Source organism: Humulus lupulus, chromosome 1, assembly GCF_963169125.1.
Source record: "Humulus lupulus chromosome 1, drHumLupu1.1, whole genome shotgun sequence".
Classification (NCBI taxonomy): domain Eukaryota; kingdom Viridiplantae; phylum Streptophyta; class Magnoliopsida; order Rosales; family Cannabaceae; genus Humulus; species Humulus lupulus.
This window is the reverse complement of record NC_084793.1, coordinates 301,425,304-301,438,058: the sequence shown is the minus strand read 5'-3', so window position 1 is coordinate 301,438,058 and position 12,755 is coordinate 301,425,304. Positions and strand designations below refer to the sequence as shown.

The 12,755-nt window shown below is 31.1% G+C and overlaps 4 protein-coding genes across 4 annotated transcripts; all 4 read left to right on the top strand.

The window, feature by feature from the left end:
• The first annotated feature begins 2,018 nt into the window (after positions 1–2,018).
• Positions 2,019–9,194, top strand: LOC133780101 (replication protein A 70 kDa DNA-binding subunit B-like). The gene is made up of 7 exons (XM_062219979.1): positions 2,019–2,082; positions 7,136–7,291; positions 8,097–8,376; positions 8,480–8,576; positions 8,665–8,789; positions 8,868–8,946; positions 9,038–9,194. Exons 2-7 carry the CDS (start codon positions 7,259–7,261, stop codon positions 9,192–9,194), a joined length of 771 nt encoding a protein of 256 aa, XP_062075963.1. The 5' UTR covers positions 2,019–2,082; positions 7,136–7,258.
• Positions 4,354–5,028, top strand: LOC133780112 (uncharacterized). The gene has a single exon (XM_062219990.1). The coding sequence runs from the start codon at positions 4,354–4,356 to the stop codon at positions 5,026–5,028; it is 675 nt and encodes a 224-aa protein (XP_062075974.1).
• LOC133780107 (uncharacterized) lies at positions 5,359–5,979 on the top strand. The gene has a single exon (XM_062219985.1). The coding sequence runs from the start codon at positions 5,359–5,361 to the stop codon at positions 5,977–5,979; it is 621 nt and encodes a 206-aa protein (XP_062075969.1).
• Positions 9,195–9,256: 62 nt separating the features above from the next.
• Positions 9,257–10,181, top strand: LOC133780191 (uncharacterized). The gene is made up of 3 exons (XM_062220062.1): positions 9,257–9,411; positions 9,654–9,774; positions 9,870–10,181. The coding sequence occupies exons 1-3, from the start codon at positions 9,314–9,316 to the stop codon at positions 10,032–10,034; spliced, it is 384 nt and encodes a 127-aa protein (XP_062076046.1). The 5' UTR covers positions 9,257–9,313; the 3' UTR covers positions 10,035–10,181.
• Positions 10,182–12,755: the final 2,574 nt, after the last annotated feature.

Genomic DNA, 12,755 nt, shown 5'->3' with positions numbered 1-12,755 from the left:
AAAAGTAGAAGGAAAAAGAGATTCAAACAACAGGTGCACGACTTCAACTTCTTCCTTCCATTACCATCGTCCATGGGAGGTAGATACATTTTGTTTGCACCATATTTTCCTTTAATTTTTGAGGAAAATTAATTTCCAATTGAAAAGGATTAAACTACTACCATTTTTATTATTTTATTCCACATATAACATGCCTACAAAATCTCATCTATTGAGCTTTGGAGAAAACTAGATGTGCATATAAATACTTATTAATCAAACACTTTAAAAGGTTTTTTTATGGTCTTTCATGGTTCTTATTTTATAATGATATATAACCTTCAACCATTTATCTTACTTCTCGACCATATAGCTTCTATGCATATGAGGTGTTTGTAAAAATGTGTCTATGTTTATTCTTGCATGCACTTTATGCTTCTCTCTAACTACGCCTATGTTTATGTCTTCTTCACATCTTGCTTCTCCACCATATAGCTTCTATGTATATGAGGTGTTTGTAAAATTGTGTATGTTTATTCTTGCATTTGCACTTTATGTTTCTCTCTGACTCTACCCATGTTTATGTTTTCTTCACATCTTTCTTCTATTTTAGATTACTCCATAAGTATTATGTTTACTATTTAACTTCTAAATTTACAAAACCATTTTGGCATAATAACGTCTACACCATCTTTTTGAGTTCTCAATATATATGTACATATAAATATAGATATTAAAAAATCATAGTTTGAAAAAACAAACAGAAGCGAAGCAATTTATAAAAATCATACATGGCATGATTTGAAATTAGTTACTAGATATTAACGTAAAAAAAAGTTATATATTGGAGTATTTTTTTCCTCTGCTCAATTTTTTGCTCCTTATATCTCTTTCTCTTGCTACCTCATCATTTTTATCATTATCCATACAAAAAATTTGTGATTCATACGTTGACCACTGACTGTCTTTCATGTGGTATACTACTCTAGAAGATGAAAAAACAATTTAGTTATCATTTTATTAATTTAAGTCGGTAACTTTTAGGGCGGTGGTAATTGATATTCAATAAATGTCTACATAAAAAATTAACTTGCTGAGCTAGGAGAACCCTGAAGCTACATACAGATACAAATCAAAAGGTTTTCCATTTTCTTTCATGATCTCAAATTTAACAAATAATTTAGCTTTAGTTCCTGTGCATGTAAAATGTCTGCAGAAATGTGTGTCTATTCTTCCCTCATCTCATCTCTTTGTGTTTCTCTCTCTATTTTGAGTTTTATTTGTATCTTGCTTTTATGTTAGACTACCCTATCAGTGCTATGTCTACAATCCAACTTTTACACTTATATACTAATTAATTTATAAAATTATTTTCCTTTGAAAAAGTCCTGTAATCATGATCTTTATATATATATATATATTTTGTCGAGTTGAAGAGGAATTACACCTTTACCATGAAATCACTTTATGGTTTTTAAAAGACTATCCATATGACATTAATGGTAGGTTGGCATCAAAACAAATTTTGGATTTATGTATATATTTGTATAATATGCAGAAGATAATATATCTCTGAACCAACACCCTATTCACTGTGCACCTCTTACTCACAAAATGAGTACAAAGCCAGCTCTTCCTTTAAACACTCTAACTCCTACGGTGAATAAGTAGTACACTTAAGTGTCATCTTCATTGTCACAAATTCATAGAAAAAATTCCCTCTTGTTTTTCCTTATCTTCGCAACTAATTTTGAAAGCTTTGTCTTTCCTCCTAAACAAAAACATAATAATAAAGCCTTTAATTATTATGTCTATATGTATGCATTTTGTCTCTATATATTCTTTTTGTTAACCGCTTACCTATAGCTTACTTTGAAAGTACCTATTTCCAAAGAACAATAATACTAATAATATTAACCTCACGTAATAACTTAATAATTATTCTTGTCTCTATAATTTCATTGAATCTTCATGTTTAGATTGTTTAACGTTAAAATAATGCTAATTCATATTCTTTCATTGCACCAACATTAATCGTCAGCGTTAATCTTGAACAACTGGGACGTACAACTTTATTTTCTTGCCCAGAAAGGTCTTCAATAGGTAATGTATTCAATTCTTCTCTTTTTTAATTTAATAAATTATATTGTTAATTATGGCATATGTACTACAAGAAAAAGCATTTTACATGTCCTTAGAAAAATGATGCTACTTTACTTTTGACTTAGTATCCCCAATAACACTGAAGTTAACAACATTTTAACTATTGGTTTTGGCATCACTAACTCACTGTTTAGTAAATGCGTCAGTAGTCTATTCATGTCTTCGATCAAATTCCAAAAAAATAAAGTTTAATATCATTTATGTATTGTTGATGCCTTGCTACACCACTTACTTAAATACACCATTAAATGAGCAGGGCCAGTATTTTGTTCAATTTGTAGTTCTTACTTTCGCTGGGGCCACTACGAAACAAATGGCTTCTTGTTTGAAAAGAAAAAAATTGGTATTCAAATTTATCGCCACAAAAAAAAGATGATATAAAAAAGAGAAGAAGGGAGATATACATTGAAAGGAATAAGGTTGTGATGTCTGTCGATGGAGGCATTTGCATCAACTCTACCAACACTTTTGAAATCGATTAGTCAATATTTTGGTTTTGAAAACATTTTGAAGAACTCTACACTAAAAATCTACAAATTCATTTTAGGATCTTCTTCCACCGCCTCGATGACCAACTCTATTGAATGTGGAAGACAACCACGTGTTTCGCTCAAGAAGAAAGCCACCACATCTGCATTAACAAATATTCCTTTTAGGCAACATTTTTTACCAATAGAATCACCTTGCATACACTGGCATGCAAACAGATTTTATACTGAAACTAAAGGATTTTGCTGCTCTAATGGTGATATATCATTAGTGTCAAACCTTGTTCCACGTCAACTTCATGCTCTTTTCACATCTGATTCTGATGAGTCAGCAGAATTTCGAAAATATATTTGAACATATAATAACACTTTTGCATTTACATCCTTCGGTGTTAAATATGATAAAGAGTTATGCAAGAGAAATAAAGGAATATATACATTTCGAATTCAAGGACAAGCGTATCATTTCATAAATGAATTATTGCCATAAGATAATCACCCTTCTTATTTGCAACTTTATTTTTATGACACAGAGCATGAACTCCAACATCGAATGTGTAATTCATCAAAAATGAAATCGTATATATTGACAAAATTAATTGAGATATTATCGTTCAACCCTTACTGTCGATTCTTTAGAAATCTAAGAGAATTGTCTGATTTAGATAACTGTAAAATCCTCATCCGATCAAACACTCACATAGATCAACGAGTTTACAATGCTCCTTCAATTTCTCAAGTTGCGGGAATGTGGACCGATGACCATTCCTCTGGTGAGCATAAAAATCGAGATATTATTGTTCAAAGCCATTCAGGATATTCACACAATGTTGAATATTATTTCAGCTGTTATGATCCTTTGCAATATCCTTTATTATTTCCCCATGGAGAAAGTGGTTGGCATTGTGGAATTAAACGAGCTTGCAAAAATACTTACACACCATATGCCACGAACACTAAATTATTTGATTTAGACCACATAGAACTTCCTACAGAACTTCTCCAGAAAGAAGCACAAGGTACATAAAAGATATGAATTAGTTATATTTTAAATGATATCTCCAATATAATACTTTCTCTTTGTATTTCAGTATGTACAAATAAGACAACGCGAACCAACGTTTCTTGTCGAGAATATTATTGCTACAAGTTACAAATTAGGCCATTGGATGAATCAATTTTATTGCAAGCAGGAAGGTTGCTACAACAATATGTTGTTGATATGTATGTTAAGCTGGAGACATCTAGACTAAATTATTTCCATCACAAGCAAAAAGAGATTCGAGCTGAATTATATCAAGGAATCATTGATAGTATTGAGGATGGTGAAAATTGAGGATGTAAAGTTGGTCGTAGGATTATTCTACCTTCATCGTTTATTGGAGGACCTAGAGACATGAGAAAAAGATATATGGATGCAATGACATTAGTTCAACGATTTGGAAAACCAGGCCCTAATGATGAGGTTCAAAATAGACCAGATTTAGTTGTTCGTATATTTAGGGCGAAGTTAGAGGAGTTAAAAAAAGATTTATTTATTAGACAAATTTTTGGAGAAGTAGCAGCATACGTCTATGTCATTGAATTCCAGAAAAGAGGACTTCCGCATGCACACTTATTGATCATTTTGAAACCCAACTCAAAAATTTATGGACCTGAAAATTTCGATAAAATTGTGTCAGCATAAATACCACATGAAACCCATAACTCTCATTTATATACAATGGTAGTTAAACATATGATACATGGTCCTTGTGGTTCTTTAAACCCAAAGAATGCTTGCTTGACGAAAAAAGGAAACTGTAGAAATCGCTATCCTAAATCTTTCTGCTCCATGACAACACAAGCACAAAATGCATATCCTAGATATAAACGATGTGATGATGGTAAACCCATTCAAGTAAGAGGCACTACTTTAGATAATCGTTGGGTTGTTCCATACAATCCATTTTTACTTGCAAAATTTGACTGCCATATGAACGTGGAAATATATTCTACTATTAAAGTTGTGAAATACTTGTATAAGTATATTGACAAAGGACACGATCATATGACTTTCAATATTACATCTTCAAATGATGAGAATATGATTAATGAAATTGATAATTTCCAATCAGCAAGATGGATTTCGGATCCAGAAGCTATGTGGAGAATATATGGTTTCACATTAAATGAAATTTACCCAGCTGTTTATTCACTTCAATTACATCTCGAAGATAAACAACTCGTTACATTTAACACATCAACAAAACTTTCGCATATAGTACAATCTGATGTGTTCTCACGGTCTATGCTAACTAAATTCTTCAGAATGAACAACTACAATGAAGCCGCACGAACACTTTTGCATAAAGAATTCCCTGAAAATTTTGTTTGGAATCATCAACAAAAAATTTGAACACCACGAAAGAAAGGAGTTGTCATTGGAAGAGTAGTGTCTGCATATCCAACTGAAGGTGAACGATATTATTTAGGATTATTGTTAAATCATATAAGAGGAGCAAGTTCTTTTGATGATCTTAAAACTTTCAACAACATTCGAGTTACAACATTTCGCGAGTCAGCTATGTTACATGGATTATTGGAGTCGGATAATACCATAGAATAATGCTTAGAAGAAGCCAGTCTTTACCAAATGCCTTATACTCTACGACGATTGTTTGCTACTATTTTAATTTATTGCAGACCTACTAATCCTAAAAATTTATGGGAACTATTTGAAAAACCAATGTCGGAAGATTATTGTACTTCACATTCACCTTTATCTCATATAAGGTCACAAGTACTCCACCATATTCATTCAGTTCTTCAAACAATGGGAAGTCATATCAATGATTATCATTTGGTCGATTATACAGTCACATTCAATGAAGAGGATATGAAACTAAAAGAAATACACGAAGAATTAAATATATTAATATCCAAAGAGGATTTATTATTACCAGAAACGTTGAATGTCAAACAAAGAGAGGCATATGATATAATTTTTCAAAAAGTATTTGCTGAAGAATCTGCTACCTTTTTCATAGATGGACCTGGAGGAACTGGGAAAACTTATTTATATAGAGCTATTCTTGCTCCAGTGAGATCGCGAGGCATGATTGCTCTAGCGACAGCATCCTCTGGAGTGGCTGCAATTTTATTACCTGGTGGTCGCACTGCACACTCAAGATTTAAAATTCCTCTCACTTGCGAAAAGGATACTACATGCACAGTTAGCAAACAATCTGGATTAGCCAAATTACTACAATGCGCAAAATTGATAATATGGGATGAAGCTCCGATGTCTCATCATCAATCAATAGAAGCTTTGGACTTAATGTTAAAAGATATAAATGATTCTGCTTAACCATTTGGTGGTAAAGTTGTTGTGCTTGGTGGAGATTTCCGACAAGTATTACTTGTTGTTCAAAAATCTAGAAGAGAGGAAACTATTGATGCAACTTTAGTGAAATCATATTTATGGCCTTTACTTCACAAAATTCGATTAACAGAAAATATGCGAGCACGATTAGATCCAAAATTTTGTAAGTTTTTACTTCGTGTCGGCAATGGTGAAGAACCAACAAATAATGAAAAAATTGAAATTCCTGCATCAATGATTATTCCATATGAAGATGATACTTTATCATTAAAAAATTTAATAAATAATATCTTCCCAAAATTAGATGAATGTGCAAGCAATACACATATGATGATCCATTGAGCAATATTGACACCAAAGAATGAATATGTTGATCATATAAAAAATTTATTGATACAACAATTTCCAGGCGACGTAACTACGTACTATAGCTACGATGAAAGCATAGACTCTACTGAACAAAAATTTGAAGAAGATTTCTTACATAACTACACACCAAGTGGGTTTCCCCCTCATCAACTTCTTCTAAAACCAAATTGTCCAATCACATTGCTGCGAAATATTAATCCTTTTGAAGGGTTGTGTAACGGTACACAACTATTGTGTCGTCGTTTCAGCTCAAATTTAGTTGACGTGGAGATAGTTAGTGGGCAATATTATGGAAAAAGAGTCTTCTTACCAAGAATTCCATTTACACCATTTGAAAATCAACAAAACTTGTTCCCTTTCAAAAGAACTCAATTTCCAATTCGCTTAAGTTTTGCTATGACAATAAATAAAGCTCAAGGTCAAAGTTTAGAGCACGTTGGATTATACCTTCCGGAGCCTGTATTCTCGCATGGTCAACTTTACGTTGCTCTATCTAGAGCAAAAACAACGCATTCAATCAAAATACTCATTCACCCGAGCATTCATGATATATGTGATTTCAACCTAACAAAAAATATTGTCTATCATGATTTACTGCAATTAAGCAATTCACAATAAAATTCAAATCATGACCTAATATTATTATTACAGTAATTATTATTATTCCACAATATAATATTATTATATTGATTGATTCTTAATATATGCGTACTACATTTTCCATCTCTATATTATCCTTAGGAAATATTTTCAATGTCTATGCTTTGAGCAGATCTGGAAGATGGAGAGGCAAGTCAAAAGCATAAAAGAAATATTTCCTCGAAGTAAAAATTAGATCTGCAAGGTATTAGTAGCTGAGAAGCATCCTCCCAGAAATTCTCGCCATAACTCCTCCATGTATCGACACCTTCTGCTTGTTGATAAGGAGGTATTTTACTTTTATTTATAAATTAATCCTTAATTCTATAAATATACAAGTAATGATATATATATGTCTATTTTAACATACCTTTCATTTATGGTGATCCTTTAATAAAGATACCATAAAGTATATACAAGAAACAAGTATATCATATAGTACATATATATTATAAAAACTTCAGCAATCATTTTATTTTTGCTCTAAGTCACTAAATTTTTTGGGATAATAACTACTGGGTTATTTTCAATATCACACCTACATTCTGTGTAGTCTACTTAAAGTAATTGTGTTTCAAAGTATTATTTCCATTAATTACTTTTTTCCTACTTAAGTGGACGCTTAGTGTCATTTGTCTTTTTGACTTTCCCTTACTCACATTGAACAACTTTCTACATAATTTTACTAAGAACTATTAGAATATGCAAAATATATATATTTATGCTTTCCGAAATATAATTAAGTACCATGACTTCAGGCTATTTTAAGTAATCAAATAAAGTGCTTCAAGTTTCTAACTGCATTTTAATTCAAGCAAATTTCTTGTAAAATATAAACATAAGAAATGGTTCATTATTATATAAAACATGCTCCTCACATAATTTAATCAAGTAACCATAAGCCCTCCCCTCAAAGATACTACACTTGTGATACAAAAACTTCTTTCTGTTTATTGTTTCTTTTTATTCATTACGTGTTATACTTCCTTCACTTCCACTGACAATGTGTATGTTATGTAGATTTGCCTTTTTTATTTATTATTATTAATCATAATGCATTTAATGTATAACTTTTTCATAATTGAACTTTACAGGGAACAAGGGTACAAGCTACAATCTTCGAGGAATACATACAAAAATATGAAAAGTTAATCATTATGTTTAAGACTTACAATATCTCAAATGCTTTAGTCAATTTTATTCCAAAACAATATCAGATAGTTGATAATAAGTATCAGTGGATCATCAACGAGCACACTACTGTTAAGGAAGTTGGAGATGAAGAAATAATAAATACACCACAGGAACTTTATAACTTCTCTTTTGTGCCATTCAATGCTTTGGAGCAATATAAAACTCGCACAATGGAAGTTGGTAGGTTAAAAAAAAAATCATTGATGCTTTAGTCATAATAGATTTATATAAATACTATTAATATTCATATTATAAGATTTGTTTTATTAATATATTTATACAGATATTCTGGCTTTAGTCATCGATATACAACCACGAAAATATATACCGACATCATCTGGTGTGAGTTGTGTTCGAGAATTGACTCTACTGAATGAAGAGTAAGTAATGCTCCCTAGGTTTCTTGTTTTTCACATTTAATTTTTATATTGGTCAATGCCTTACTTTACAACATATATATACTTGTAGAAAATCACAAATACTGCTGACTGTGTGGGATGAGCTGTTTGAGAATGAATGTGCTATTATTGCAAGTAAAATTGAAGCAAGACCTGTTCTAGCAGCCAAGAACCTTAAAGTTGTTTCATATATGAGTAAGTTAAAGTACAAGTTAATTTTCTACTTCATATTGAAATTACTAAAACTAACACTCTTTTTGTGAATCTTTATAGACCCATCACTCAGTACAAAATCTGCAAGTCGCCTCCTAATTGATCCAGAACTACCACAAGTAATTGCATTACGTACCTGGTAACCATCTTCAATAAGAGTCAATTAGTTAAATGATTTCAAAGCCTTGTTATATCCTTGTTAGAATAAGAATAAAACTGCATTAATGCAGGCGTGATGAAAATAACATGTACTTAGAGCACTTTGTTGCTAGAGACCTTCCAGCTTCATCAAACTTGACTATACCTATAAGTGATGCACTTACACCAATCAATACTGTTAAAAATCTGGTAGAACAGGTAAATAATACATCTAATATGTCTGTATAACTTCTCACTTCATTACCATATCCAAGATTATATAAATAATTGTGTTTGCCTTGCAGAAAGATAGGTTTTGGATTGAAGGAAAATTTTGCGTGAAGAACTTAAATCAAAATTTTTGGTATATGGCTTGTGATAAATGTCACAAATCTACACAGAAAGAGTTCAATGAACCTGTAAAGAAAGACCACTGCAACAACAAAGATGGCAAAGCAATACCTAGGTATCCACCATTTATGACACTTCTTTTCTTTTCAAAAAAAAGATTCACAAGAAATAATGAAGTCTTCATGTAGTTTCTTTTTCTCTTCCTCCTGACACAAACTTCAATATTTTAAGAAAATATAATTTTATTTACTAATATTTCTCAATGCTTCTTATGCATTTTCCCTAAGATTTCATCTAAGATTGCTTCATTCATAAAGTATACAAAAAGCTTATATGATTGGTTGCTTTATGTTATAGGTGTTTTGTTCTGGTTGAATGTGAAGATACTTCTGGAGTGTTACCTACAGCAATTTTCGGAGAGAACGCAGAAAAGTTCATTCACTGCAGTGCACTTGAATTAATGAAACACACCACTGAGGTATCTAACATTATGATGCAATAATTATTCTCATATTTATATAATTATTTTCATAACTTACAAAATTTTATGTAATGCTCTTGTTTCATTGTCAGGAAGGAATTGATAACTTGGAAACAATTGCTGATGTTTCCAGTTCTACACAATATACTGCCCAGATCAAGACATATAAATATATACGACACCAGCAAACAAAATACAAGTACACTATCACGCATCTTATGGATATATTTGAGGGGAAAAAATATTCTGGTGTGTAGCTCCACAAGTTCCAGCTATGTATATATTGTTTAAAAGAAGAAAATCTTTAAGCTGCCTTAATTTTGATTGTAAATATGCTCCCAAAGTAACTTAGAACTTTTGGAGAGCAGCTCTGTATAATAAAGAAATCTTCAATTGTTGTTTCAGTACGTCTTCTCTCTCTATATGAATTATTTATGTTCTCTGTATATGTATAGATGTGTGTGCATACACTTTTGAAAATGGTTGTTTTGAAATTTTAGATTCTATAGCAAACCAGTATTATTATACTTATAAGTGTTATGAAACAAAAGAGAAAAGGTATAGTCAATTTCTCTAAAGATAACAGATAAAAAGATGTTCTTGATTTTCTCTATATACATATACATACAAGTTGATTTATAAACTACATAGAAATGTTATATGATTTGATACTTCATGTTGTATGTATATAAATTTGATCTCAACTTCTTCTTCGTACTGGCAATAAATTTGCTATAGTTGCATCTCTTCTTGTAACGCCGTAATTTCTCATAGATTACCGAGAGCACAGCGTTGGGTCATAATCGTAAATATTACTATTTTATTTAATAAAAACTTAAAAATAAATACATGGATCCATGGTTTTATAAAAATAAATACTTGTCTTTAACATAAAAATGAGCAACATTTAAATAAAACAAACTTTAAAAAAAAAAAAAAAATTGGCCCGCTTGATCTTGCTCGACTATATGGTCCCCAACGAATACATCACGAAGCTCTTAGGCCCCACTCGCCACCGACCTTTCTATCTTTAATTTTCTGAAATAACAACATCATAAGGAGTGAGCTTCTAAGCCCAGTAAGGAAAATACAAACAAGGGTCAGTCATATAATCAAACATAACATATATTCACCCAAAACATCTAGATCATATCATATCTTAAGTCATAATTCTAAATCATAATCTATAAATCATAGGTCATACTCTAAGTCATAAGTCATAGGTCATAGATCATACATCATAGGTCATAACTCATAATCATAACTAAAAATAACAAATCAGATATAATAAAAAGATAAGTGCTTATACAGGGGTGGCAATTAAGCCTCGGACAAAAGTCTGTCATACACCGGACATAGGTCCGTCAAAAAGTTTTGGCAACCGAGCCTACCGGACATAGTCCGTCATACATCATTGGACACCTTAGATCCAGACACACTTACCCCTTTATTGTACCTGAAATGTTAGGTCATACACACATAAACTATATCATACATTACATAAACTAGATCATAATACTAAACTATCTAATTTTCCTTACCTCAGAATTAAAGAACAAGCGTGAGAGATTGCAAGCACAGACCCCTAGAAAAAAAAATGATCACCTCAGCTATTGACCACTATCACTTGAATCTAGCATTAATAAGATCTCATTAGTGTCTTTCTAACAAAATTATTTAAAACATAAAAGATACAAGAATAGTCTTACTTTAATTATCCTATGACGAGTCCTCCGCATTACATTAATGAGAAGATTGAATTTTTAAACCACATTCCTTTCCCTTCTTCCTTCTAGACTTTGAACTCTTATTGCCACTCTAAAATGCTTCTAAGCATCTCAGCCACTAGGCCCTTTTATAGACTAATAGCCTCACAACTTTCTTATGAATTCAAATTCACATTTCAAATTCCTAAAATATCTTAACTTCTTTGATAGCAATAAATATATCTCTACCACCAGATTATTGCTAAACTTATAATATAAAATCATAATATAAACATTTAAATAATATATTTTTTTCTTTTATATAAAATCATTCTTTAACAACTTCTACTCACCGAACTCTCTCTCTATAATAACAACAAATATCTTTTTTAATCTATCAATATACTAACCTCAAACAAAAGCCTTCACATACGGAAATTCTTAACTACTTATATCCCAATTACTTAGTTATCATTATTATTTTAGTTGCCACATTTGACTAAGTCAAATACTTAAATATGTTAATAAACATATCATATTAACATCTATTCAAAATAAAGTTCTATTTTTCAATTTCAAAGTATATATAACTTTGAACTAACGTAGTCACTACATGACTAACATTATATAATTGGAAAATTACTAACAACTAAATAAAACTTAAAATCTATTCTCCATAATTTATTCAACCATTTTTTTTTTAAACTAGACATAACTTGATACCAATTTATCTAACAAGCTAGAATTCTATGCAATCATCTCACTTTTCTAAAATTAATTAAAATAATACCACAACTAAAAGTATTATTTTAAATCAACACTATTAATGAACATGCCATAACTAAATAGCAAACAATTAATTAACCGAGCTACTTGGATATTACAATCTTCCCTCCTTAAAGAAATTTCGTCCTCGAAATTTTACTCACCAAATATCTCGGGATATCGTTTCCTCATATCTGCCTCTAATTCCCATGTTGCCTCTCTTTCAGTGTTATTGCTCCACAAGATTTTAACTATAGGAATACTTTTGTACCTTAACTCCTTAGTTCCCTGCTCTATAACGCGTACTGGCCGTTCTTCATAACTGAAATCTTGTTTTAACTCTAGAGCCTTGTAATCGAGCACATGGGATGGATCTGATATGTATTTTCTCAACATAGATACATGAAAAACGTTATGCGTTTCAGCTAATGATGGCGGTAAAGCCAACCGATATGCTGTATGCCCTAATTTTTCCAATATCTCAAAAGGACCTATAAACCTCGGGCT

Excerpts from the sequence above, each read along its gene's own strand:
- LOC133780112 (XM_062219990.1), top strand. The coding sequence starts at position 4,354 with ATGGTAGTTAAACATATGATACATGGTCCTTGTGGTTCTTTAAACCCA.
- LOC133780107 (XM_062219985.1), top strand. The coding sequence starts at position 5,359 with ATGTCGGAAGATTATTGTACTTCACATTCACCTTTATCTCATATAAGG.
- LOC133780101 (XM_062219979.1), top strand. The coding sequence starts at position 7,259 with ATGTATCGACACCTTCTGCTTGTTGATAAGGAG. Across the intron at positions 8,377-8,479 it reads AACTCGCACAATGGAAGTTG|ATATTCTGGCTTTAGTCATC; the intron begins GTAGGTTAAAAA and ends ATATTTATACAG. Across the intron at positions 8,947-9,037 it reads GTAATTGCATTACGTACCTG|GCGTGATGAAAATAACATGT; the intron begins GTAACCATCTTC and ends GCATTAATGCAG.
- LOC133780191 (XM_062220062.1), top strand. The coding sequence starts at position 9,314 with ATGGCTTGTGATAAATGTCACAAATCTACACAGAAAGAGTTCAATGAA. Across the intron at positions 9,412-9,653 it reads GATGGCAAAGCAATACCTAG|GTGTTTTGTTCTGGTTGAAT; the intron begins GTATCCACCATT and ends TTTATGTTATAG. Across the intron at positions 9,775-9,869 it reads TAATGAAACACACCACTGAG|GAAGGAATTGATAACTTGGA; the intron begins GTATCTAACATT and ends TTTCATTGTCAG.